The following is a 12,266-nucleotide window of genomic DNA, read 5'->3' as shown; positions in this document are numbered from 1 at the left end:
CTGTTGCTATGTGATGCCCAGAATGAATAAAAAATGCTTGGCAAACTCCTTTTCAGCTTACTTTGTGATTTCCTGGCTGATTTGAAACCTCCCGCTGTTTAATCCAACCAAAGCCCGTGATTTTCTTTGATTACTACAAATGTAACCCTCTTACACTTAACAGATTTGTCTGTCTTATGGGAAAAATACACAAATATAACATTCCTAGAAGTTGCTTAAGATAACCTCTTCAAATGTACTCAGAAGATAAGTCCTAGTCTGATTGCATTTGACCTTGGAAAACATGGGTGGTAAAATGTACCTTCTACAGAAATAACATTTCTGATCACTGTTAAACTGCCCAGCTGTTGCATTCTCTGCAGCTATCAGTATAGGCAGTAAAAAAGGAAAACCAACCATGTAGCCTAGGGATTTGCTATGTGAATGCTAGTTGATGTGAATGATTTTCAAACACGAAAAGACTGCAGATGCACACAAAAAGGAGGTCTACAGAATGAGATGGAGAGAGACTGCAGTATAGGGTGGAATGGTCCTACCAGCTAGTATATGTAACAATAGAAGCAAGACAACAGCATAAATTAGCAACAGAAGTACATACTAGAGTTCCCAAGCAAAGAAGTACTCTGATTGTCAGTCTATGCTAAAATCCATACCACTAACTTTTAGCTATTATTAGCAATGCTAACAACACAGTATGTATGTCAACCAGTGTAAGCGTTACAGTCATATCTTCACTTTGCTTTGTGGATGTAGCTCAATAATCTGCTTGAAGACTTTGTCAGCGCTGCCACAAGAAGAGGTACAGAGACATGCCACTACAGTGGTGCACTGCCTTCTGATTCTGGGACTAGGCAGACTTTGTTCATGGTTATAGTTTACTGCTTTAGGGCAATTCAGAAGAAGTGTTCTACCTGTGTTCTGATCCTTCCCTACCATATCCACATGACAACAAAACAGTGAGAACTGCCTACACCCCTTTATCATTGACAGATTCATCTGTCACTAAGGGATTCCCTGGAATGTGGCAACAAGGGAAAAAATGGAAACTAGAGAACTAATTTGTACATACAGTGATGGAATACATTAATCTTAAACCCAGGCCAATGAAAAGCCTTACAGATTACTATTATGTAGTGCCGGGAAAATTGTTTAGAATAAGACTGGCAGTTTCTTTGCACAAGATGGACATAAAATCCTATTTTATGTTCATATCCAAACCTAAACCACAGTTCCTTAATCTACTAAGATAATTTGTTTCTTTACAAGCAAAACTTCTTTCCACAAAGTGACACTTCTTGAGTAATTGTTATCACTATAAGAAAAGTCACCTACAATTAAAAATAGTTTTGTGTAGCTACTTTATAATCAGGAAGATAAACCTAGTTTGTGTGAAAAGTAAAATTTAAACTATGAGCAAAAGAAAAATAGATGTTGTTTGTATTTTTCTCTGCTGGCCTTCCTCAAATCCTTCTACTCTTTTTCCTTCAACTAGAATAATTAAATTGCTACAGAATGTTGCTTGATGAATGATTATCATCTCTGAGATGCGAATGCCTTCCAAAGCAACTTTGAATAAGACTGAGGTAAATACTGGGTATAAGCTATGAGAAGTTGCTCATTTGGCATTTCTGTAATTTTCATTTCAAAGAAAATAAATGAGCATGAGATAGCAAACAAACACAAAATACTGCATTGCTGTAGATCTAGGACACAGATCCTCTTTGGTAGCACAGCACAAAATAATGAAATATATAATTCTAAGTTACACAATACCTAGACAATAGAACAAAGGAAGCTTTTTCTCTCAGACTCTATTTTAAATAAAGTGAAAAGCTCCAGTGGATTTCACTGGACTTTGGACTAGTCCTGAGCAGCTTTGGCTACCAATTAATTATTACTTCCATCAGTTCCCAGTTCCTTCACAAACCCAAAATAAAACAGAATTCCCCTTAAAAATAAAAGGGAGGAGGGGAGGCGGGGCATGTAGGAAGTAAGTTACAAATCTTGAACATCAATGAAGGCATGAAACCAGTAATAAGAGAAATATTGGAATGTTTTCAGGTGTGCCAAAAGGTGATTTGGGAGAACGTTCATTTTATCAGCATGCGAGGAGATGCCCGTAATGGAGCATTACGGAGCTGTACCTGTAAAATGTCTCTGTGCTATAAACAAGAACCATCTCATCATGGAGTTTATGAACATGTTAAACTCAGGAACTGGGTGATACTGCTTTTGGGACCCATTCAAGACATTGTACTGGGTCATGTATACACATACTAGCTCATTCAGAAATAGCTTGTCTAATTTGGTGCTGTGGGCCTGTATTTCCTTTCTTTCCATATGTGAAAAGAGGAGTAATAAGTATTGCATACAATGTGATTTTTGGTAATACCCATAATGTAGTTTATATGTAAGGACAGGGAGATAGAGTTTCTTCCCCTGAAGAGATTACAGCCCAAGAACCAGATTTTGATCCCCCTGCTCAAAATAAAACAGTGCTTCACTTCCCAAATAGGTTGCAACAATGTCCAATGAATTCAACATGAATCTTGCCATTTATCTCAGTGAGCTACAATTCTGAGTTCTAGATGCAGTAGCCATTCTCAAGATACTTGTACTAGTCTGAAGAGGTAAAAAAAAAAAAAAAAAAAAAAAAATAATCTCGAAACTCCTCTTATACATTTGTGACAAACTTGTGCCAAGAGTAATTATGAAGCAAACATTGTTTCCCCAGAGGTACCCAGGACTTCTATACTCCTGAACCTGGAAACGAAAGGGGTTTTATTTCTCCTTACATGTGTTGTGAGGCATTAGGAAAGAGATGTGAGTACTGAGGGGCTGAATCTTCAGGGCCGTGAGGAGCAGCATGGCTTATAACCATCAGTACAGGCCTGTGAGGATACATCTTCTTTGAGATTCTGAAGAAGGTAATACTATCATTGGTAATCAGATCAGTTAGGTAATCCTGTGAATAGAAGTAAAAATATAATGAGATACTTGAAAAATAATTTCCAGTTGGGCGTTGAGATGGGAAGGGGAGGTCTGAGGTATCGTAAGAAATGGGAAAAAAGAAGCTATTTCACTCAGAATGGCAGGAGGAGGGAGTAAGTTACAGATCTTAAAACTTCAAAAACTAAAACCAAATCATTCTTTCTTCACTGCCTAGAAATATGAAAAGCAACAGCTTCCTCTCAGAAATGAATGACATTAAAGAAGATCAAACAGGACTCTCTCTTCCCAGAGTGTGTAATTACTTTATGAAGATCACAATACTAAATACAATGACCAGGTATTAATAAAAAAAAAAATAGAAAATTACAGGTCAATTTCTTTGCTTTTTGGTGTCAATATCTTCAAGGTGTATAGTCCGACCTTACATCATAAAAGTGCTTTGAAAATCCAAATGGCTTGATGTTCATTTTTCTTAACCTCCCTCTGAACCGGAAGTCACTGAAGCTAGAGGATGCAGGGCTATTTGGACCAAAAATTTAATTCTATATTCCAGACACAGTGACAATCCAATAGAGATATAGCTCTATCAAATAAATTGCTGAGAATTTAGAAAACTTCCTTTGGAAGATATGGATTATCATTCTATTTTCTAAGAAGTATCATTACCATTCTTTTGACATCTGCTGGAGCTATATGGATTGAAGACAGTATTTTTAATGACAAGTCATGTTCTCTCTTAGGCTGCATCACAGCAAATGCTGCAAATACGAGTAGGATATGAAACTGCAGCTTTAAAAAACCAAAATAATAACTGTCATGTCACAGCTCAATGTAAAATCAGACTAACATCTGTCTCTGGTCAAGTGAACAAGTACAAGGTGTGGTACATATTGGAATGCATCTCCTTTTAAGTACAGCTTTCTGTCCATGGTTCAGACACTTACTCCTCTTTACTACTGCCAATGTCCTTGATCTGAGAAGTCAGCTTATCATTCATCAAAGGAAGCCTTTTTCATTGACTGTATTTACTTTCCACAAGTTATTTCCTGTGTATCCCAGAAAAAGGCTGGCAAAGTCTCCATTTATAATTTTACACATTGGTCCCAACATGAGACATGTCTGTTATGAAACTGCCATGATTATGACTGTTATTGATAGATATTTTCATTCATGAAAGCAGCTGTAAATAAGCATAATTCCATCAAAGTTAACTGAACAACCACCATTCATAAGCATATGCAGGGGAAGGGAGAACGTACAATAAGCAGACCAAAGCAAAACTGACTTCTGAACATACTTTCAATATCTGAGACCATACTCATAGCTGAGAGAGAATACTGGAGTGCTCTCAAAAATGCACTGAAGTTTATCTAAAATGTGCCTGTTCTTTAAGCTGGTTGGTCACTTTCTTAAATGTGTAACTCATCTTTGATTTAGTCATTACAAGAGCCTAGTTTCCAAACTTCATTTTGCAGATGAAGGTTTTCACGGGGTCAAAGTGAAAATCATTCAAATTCAACGTTGCAAAGCCAGTGTTTACCAGGCCAAAAGACCAAACAGAAACATTTCCCTTAATTGATTTCTTTTTTTAAAAAGCTCCAGATTGTAGAGGCTGTAGTAGACTGTGGGAAAGCATACAAAACTAAAAATTCATCTAAAAAAGTCAACAGAAACTGAAAAAGAAAAATCAAAGTAGAATGTATCCTGTTAGAAAATCTGAAAGAATTTGCAAAGATTTGATTTTCAGAGGGTGAGTGCTTAGCAGATGCTTTGGAGGACAGAATCAGTAATGGTTTTTTCTAGTTTTCCACTGGCACAGAATGAACATTAACTATGTCAAGTAGATAGGGCTAAAAAAATAATTGATTATATTGTCCATTGCTGGAAAATTAAGTATCCAGCAACAGAAACGGCAGGAAAGACAGAGAAGCAGTCTTGTATTTCAGCTTCTGTTTGTTCATTTGAACTCCAGTGTTAACATCAACAAACGCTGCTGCTCTGCACACTATCATCTGTTCATTACCATAGCTGTGTATTATGCAAGAATATGAAGATTATCAAAACATTTATATTTTCATCAGACTTTTTATTTATTTATTTATTACCAAATTCAGTAAGAAAAACTAAACCAAATGAAAACCTAAACATTTTCAAGAATTGTATACACAAAACAGAGCTGAGGATATTGGAACATAAAGTTCTCTGTTGGCTCCTTGGTACAATGGGGAACAGTGCCCTATGAAATCACTTGCCTGACATTGTTCCACGTAAGATATTTTTACATCATAACATTTTTGGTACATGGCTGTAAAGATTAGCTCTCTCATTCTTCATAGATCAGAAGGGAAATAAAAGACAAATAATTCTGTACATCAGTTGCTCCTTCCCCTTAGCAGCTGGTGATAGAAAAAGAAACCCTAGAAGCCTGTTAAGTTTTATCTTTCAACACGAAGTATATTCAATTAAAAATGGCAAATAGGGAAGGGGAAGGGGGAAAAAATGACACAGACATCAACCTTTTAAAAGAAAAACTGACTGTGAGCACATTGCTAATGAAACACAAATGTGGAGGCAGGATTTGTGCTCAGTAAAAGAAAGCGAACCATATCCCTGTTAAGCAAATACACCTTACAAATTAGTATCACTCCAGAAGGAGTCAAATTCCTGTTATACACTACTTAAACTACAGCAGTTTATGGATAAATTTATTTATCATCATACTTCAGAGACAATTTAGGGCATTTTAGGAATTCACAAAAGCTGGTTCCTCTTGAAAGGTAACCCTTTTGGCTGAAATAAACATACTCCTGACTGCAAACAGGTAACTGTTTCAGCTATAACATGTGCTAGATGAGGAAAAAAAAAAATGATACCACATTTGACAATGATTATCAAGCATTTTAGTAAGTTTGGCCAGGGTTTAACATCCTTGCAAGGATATTAGGAAACATATGTGCCTGTAACGTTGCATGGAGATATAAATTTAATAGTTAAATTCTCCACTCATTCAGAATTATCATAAGATATACCAAGCTATTATAAATTCTCCATCATATTATGGCTGTGAAAAAAGTTCCTTAAACTAACATAAAAAGATGGGTCTAGCTGGAGGGAACAGGATTCTTATCTCATTTACGCTTGTGTAACTACACTGGAGTCAGTTCTATACCAGGGGAATAGATGAGAATCAGACTCAGCACACAATAATTAAAGTACAAAGCACAGAAATAGTTATCATGCAGCATTTAAATCCATTTTCACATCTTCAGCTCATAACACATAACACAGTCTCAGGACTTTTTGTTTGTTTCCATTGCTGCTAACAACGTTTTCAGTAACATGACCCTCTCGGAATGGAAGATAACGAAAAGTCCAAATACAATGCCTATTGGGTTGTAGCTAACGTTACAGACAGCAACTTTCAAGTACGAAAAGAATTCTTTAGTTAGAGTGAAACCATAAAGTGCAGCTTTCTTGCAGTCATGTCCAAACGTTAAAAAAACAGAAATAAATCAGTAAGACCTACCCTCGAGTAGTCATATCCATGCTTCTCCTTCACTCCATTTCTACAGAGTGTGTAATTGTAAAATCGAGAGTTTTTAAGTAATCCAACCCATTCTTTCCAACCAGGAGGCACATAGGACCCATTGTATTCATTAAGGTACTTTCCAAAGAAAGCTAGGGGTAGAGAAAGCAGAAGCATGGTAAGAAGGTATAACAGAAACACTTCAAAGACACCATATTTAACCATATTCTTTCCATTCTGTCTGAGAGGAGCTTTGTTTTCTTCATTCTGATACATTTAAGATAAGAGGTAAATTCTAAGTTTGCATGTGTGTGTTTATTTCAGAGCTCCATAATGCAGATCTTTTGATTTATAACCTGACTACGTATGAGAGAAACTGGACCACAATTACCATTATATTTTCTTTAGTGCCTGATACATTCAGAGTCAAACGAACAAAACAGAGAATGCTTAAAATAGTGCCAGTTGCCACATTATCTCATCCTACTCTGAATCACCCAATTTAGCTACATTTTTCATTTTGGTTACACCCACTTAAGCCACCTCCACCTAAGGAACTGGCAGAAGCAGTGAAGTCACTAATAGGAGGCTGGCTTGGGAGAAATGATGACAAATGAGGACCATAAATATGATGAGATTTTAAATTTGCCGCATAGAAGAAATGAAGCAGCAGCCTGTTTGGCAGAACAAGTGCAGAATGAGTACAAGGATTCTTACAGAACGCAGCAGGCATTTGAGCCATCCTCCCAGAAAAGCTATGTATATGCTAGCCTTGCTCTGTAAGCCACAAGTGTACAGACACAAATTATTTTCCAGAAAATGGTTAAGGAAAATGAAAAGCATTAAATATCTATGAGAAGAACACAAATTCTCTAAAGTACATGATGTACCCAATGATGCTTTCACACTGTTCCAGTAAGAAAATACATAATTTAAAGGAACATATTTTTCAGTATTAGTTTATATGTTATATCATCACAATGCAATTACAGGATAAATTATACTGGAAGACTCCATTCATCTAGCTTGTTTTTTTAAAGCTTAAAGGCGAAATTCTGCTTTTGGGTTTGCAGACTGCACGACGATTCAGCATCTGACTTTTCATGATCAGAACTCAGATCTCAATTTTTGAATGGTCTAGCAATACAAGTTAGCATTACCATAGTGACTAGCACAAAGATCTCTACACTTGTTCCACTTCTCATTACAAATATTTTTAATCCAGAGGCACATAGTGTCTGCAGCATCTCACACTGGCCATCTACCAGTGAACATCTGTGCTTCTGTAAGGACAATAGAGTATCCAAGATTCTGTTCTTAGACTTAGATTAAAGCTCACCACATAATCTATGGGATTTGAGCACACAATTCACAGTTTCCAGGTTCTTAAAGATCTTTTTTTAAGCTTGCAGCCTATACTGTCTGATGCTGCACCTTCTTGTAGTTATATAAATGCAAGGAGCAATACTGTGGATAGAGTAGAACAGGTTTTCAGCCACTGTAAAAAGGGCCAGCCTCACTGAAGTCAATGGATTTATGTCTATTTGTAGTAGGCTGAATATCTGTCCAAAAGATAGACACAGGGAGAAACAGTGATACAAAACAGTACGTGAGAAAGCTCCGTATCATTACCTGATAGTAATAGTGTTTTAGTTTTCTAAAAGAATGGGAAACATGATATTAGCAACATAATTATATAGTGGAATGGAATTAAATAAATTTACAGGGATTAAGTACATGGTGTACTAACATCCAACTAGAAGCACTTAGGTAGAATACAAAAGCATATTTTGAATCATCCTCCTCAACAAATTTCAATGGATTCAATTAAAGTGTGACGTGAGCCAAGAGAAAGTGAATGTTTGAGATCTTTCAAAGTGTTTGGAAGAGAAGAAAGTGCTGACAAAATTAAGATCTACATGACTGAAGATGAGGACAGCACATCTATCGAGACACAGTTAATAAATTCCTTGAAATTGCACTGTGCTTTCAAAATATTGTGCAAAAGCTGGTAAGGTGTTATGCTATTTTACATACATGAGCCACTTACAAAAGGGTTAAGTGACTGATAAGCACGCTGCAGAAAAGAATTTGTTTCACTGTCCTAAAGTACCTCGTGACATCTTCTTTAACCAAGCAAAGTAAACTAGCAGCAATGAACAAAGCAAAATCTACTCCACTGTAGATGAAAACTATCACATTACTCAGGGACTGTGTTTATACAGTATATACACTTTTTCAACTGTTCATAAAGCAAATGAACAACTTCTAATTTTTAAAGAATGACAGGCAACTCACAGTGGTTATGGGTAATAAAACAATACAGATGCAGATTTTTTCTTGTCCTAGTAACAAAGAACACAGGATTGAAACACTGACCACCGTCTACAGTAGCAGGCATGCACAAGGCAGTCCAAAGCCTTTTGTCCCCCATTCAACATATTACATCCAAACAGAAATATATTTGGCATTTCTCCTCACGGGAACCAACTCGTTCCTAAAACCTTTGGCTGAGCCAGCTGAAGAACTCAGGAAAGAGGCATTCTGTAAAGAATTACTTCATTGTTATTCTGCAGAGGCATTAAAGGAAAGTCTGGCGGAAGTTCCTTCCAGCACCTTTTGCATACTCCCCATTGTACATTCAGGATGTCTTTATAATCTTTCATGGATGTCAGAGTGCTTTAAATAATTTTCTCTACTGTTTCCAATCTTCCATTTCACATCTTTTTCCTTTCCCCCTCCTTCTCAGCCATTTAAAGGCTAGTTATTCAAAAACTTTTAAATGCCACTCCTCTGCAGTACAAAATATTGGGTTACAATAAAACTTTCTTGATGCTGGTGAAAGATTTTGATTTTGTGTTGTAAAGATTCTCTCCAACACAATTTTTCCCCTCATCAGATTAGTTCACCACCAGAGACAGCTGCTCACTAGAGTACACATGCCTTTGGTACATCCAATTTCAAACCGCTCCAAGATTTCATTAATATTCACAGAGGCTGCTGTTTGATATGCTCAGCCACATTCCTATATCCAGTCTATGAAATGATCATTAAAAAACATCCAAGTTTTTAATAAATGTGTTAAGAATATGATTTTTCCTTTGCTTTAAACACTATTCAGCATAGTTTCTCCTAAGACTACATAAAACAGGATATGCAAGAATTGAGTCCTTTGTATACTGTTACCACTTCCACAGGGGTTCATAACCTTCTAAGGTTCTTTTGTCAGAGTCTCACCCTTCGATGATAAGCACCTGGAAAATTCTTTGGTATAAAGTGGAATTTTTACAAGAGGTTTTGTTTTTTAAACTCTTCCTGTAAGGAAAAAAAAAATTGCACACACAAGAATTTTCCCTGTGCTATCAGTTAATACAAAGGTCTGCTCTGAATGTAACACAACCGCAGATATATCAAGGCCACAGCTCATTGCTTAAAAAGCAGATCTAGCATATTGTCAAATGTAGTGTAAAAAGCACGATCAAAAGAATGGACATGAAGGTATCATTTACCACCACTGGAAATGTTCAAGCTAGTTCTATCATCTATCTGTACCATTTACCAAACTCTACAAGTTTGTTGGGGGGTATTTTCCCCTTTTTTTAAACACTGATTTTTTTCCTAATACCTACCTAAAAACACTTAACAGAACTAAAATGCATCTACAAAGGATATTCACAAAACTTTGCATTAAATTGAAAACTAAGATAATTCAGGATGCATCAATAAAATGATACAGGGGATCATTCATCCCTTTTTATTCCATACGGACTGCCCGCCATTGGGAGTGGGATATAACAGACCTTCTTCAGTTCTCAAACTAGAAACAGGAATGCAGTGGAAGTCAACAGAGTAACCAGTGTAAAACTGCCAAATCAGATTTAGACACAGAATTTCAGTCTTTCATTCAGTTTCCTTGATTTGGCAGCTCTGATTCTGACCATAGTTAGTCATCTGTTTAGACACAGTTTTGTTAACTACTGGCCAAGATCACTTATCCATTCCACTAATAACCTGTTTAACAGTATGATCATAGTGTTTATCTTCATTTTAAATAAAGAAGGAAATCAAGAAAGGAATGTATGAGAGGAGTACTGGTAATAACTTCCTGACAGTGATATGTTACATTCTGTTGGGAAAGATAAAGCTCTTGCTATATGTAAAGCCAAGTCAGGGTATGCACCAGGAAAATATACTCCATGGAGCAATATTAGCCTGGCTTCAGGGGGACCTAATACCCTTTTCCCCTACAAGGAGATTATTGAGAAGACAAAGCCAGGCTCTTCATGGCGGTGCATGGTGAGAGGACAAGAAAGAACCAGCAGAAATTGAAAGAAGTGAGGTTCAGCCTCACTTGTAAAAAAAAGCTTTTTCACAAAGAGAAGGGTCGAAGAGTGAAACAGGTTCCTCAGAAACACTGTGCAATTCCAATCCTCGGTGTTTTTCAAGACTAGACTGGATAAAGCCCTCAGCAACATGGCCTGGGGCAGGCTTTGAGCAGGTGGTGGAAGAGAGACCTCCTGAGGTCCTTTCCAATCTGAATCAGCCTGTGATCCTATGACGGACTAGGTGACTTATGAGGCACATCTTCAGTCGAATATACATGATTCCAGGATTTCAGAATTTAGGAATATATTTGTAAATATTCATGCTTTCATAATAAATCCTGAAGCTAAGAAAACGTAAAATTCAGCTTTTTTGTTATTCCTGGCCAGTAAGCTCAGTATTTATACCACACATCCCTCCTCCTGGAGTCTTCTCTTCATATCCTTCACGCTACTTAGCTGTATCCACCTATTAGCACCCCATTAAATTGCACTTACACCACGACTGTGAAGTTAAACTCATGCTTTAAGCTATTAACCCTCTACATTTAAAAATGAATGTTGTGCATTAAGTACTTTAAAGATGTATTTAAAGCACTGTTTTTCCTGATATATTTCAACAGGCAACTTTCAAGGTATTGACTTAGGTTTTGAGCTGCGAGTCTCAGCTGCTCATAGGGGTTTGTTTACACCTCTAAAATCTTTTACTCCTATATCTGATACCAGTTTTCCTCAGCTCAAAGTTGAACAACAATTAGCTACATTTGAGCAATCCCTTAGTTTTGGATTGCAGGAACGTGCGGGCATTTCTGATCTTATTTCTGCTGTGTATCTAGCAAAAATTGCTTCCAGTATTTTTTGTCTTCTAAGAGACAATTGGAAGAAAGCAGATGAGAAAGCACTCTCAGCATAGCTAAGTACACATGTAACAAGCAGTAAGCACAAAGGTCAAGCCAGCTTTGCATTCACATCATGGTCAAATATACTCTTAAACTGACAAGGTACAATGGAATAAACCCAGTGAAATTAATAGATTTACAGCAGAAGTATGGGGGTTCTGAGAAAAAATCCTGCAATTTAGCATTGACTTTGGTTCCATGGGAAATATTTTCCAAGCGACATCAGTTCTCATTAGGTATCAAAATAACTGACCAGATTTTCCAAAAATCAGTAACTCCTAAGTGCTGAAGTCACTTGAACAAAACGGTCCCAATTAGCACCTTCACTGACAACAGGAAATATGACACTATCACAAAGGTTAGAAGATATGGCCTTAGTATTAATTCCTCAGTAACTGCAGTAAACTTAATGGGTTGCATAAAACATACAGTGAGTTCCAGGAAAAGAGGGACTTAAGACCACATTTTGTTCTCAGATCCCTTTGGTTCCATCACTTTCAGGATGCTAAGGAAGACTGGGGTCCGAGTACTTTTTGCTATTTCTTTTCCTTTGTATGTCTGCAACAG

General features: G+C 36.8%; 1 protein-coding gene across 15 annotated transcripts in view; it reads right to left on the bottom strand.

The window, feature by feature from the left end:
• SULF2 (sulfatase 2) overlaps positions 1-12,266 on the bottom strand; it is a 167,488-nt gene that overhangs the window by 39,388 nt on the left and 115,834 nt on the right. For all 15 annotated transcript variants that reach the window (XR_003922555.2, XR_005932000.1, XR_003922554.2 and 12 more), the window contains 2 exons: positions 6,479-6,630; positions 2,796-2,965 (listed from right to left, as the gene is read on the bottom strand). Coding sequence is in view for 12 of the 15 variants with exons in the window: in XM_030007843.2 (XP_029863703.1) it covers positions 2,796-2,965; positions 6,479-6,630 (322 nt within the window). In the remaining 3 variants the exon portion in view is untranslated. The remainder of the gene's footprint in view (positions 1-2,795; positions 2,966-6,478; positions 6,631-12,266) is intronic.

The sequence above is a fragment of the Aquila chrysaetos genome, chromosome 3 (assembly GCF_900496995.4).
Source record: "Aquila chrysaetos chrysaetos chromosome 3, bAquChr1.4, whole genome shotgun sequence".
NCBI classification, from domain to species: Eukaryota; Metazoa; Chordata; class Aves; order Accipitriformes; family Accipitridae; genus Aquila; species Aquila chrysaetos.
This window is presented reverse-complemented; position numbering and strand designations above follow the sequence as displayed.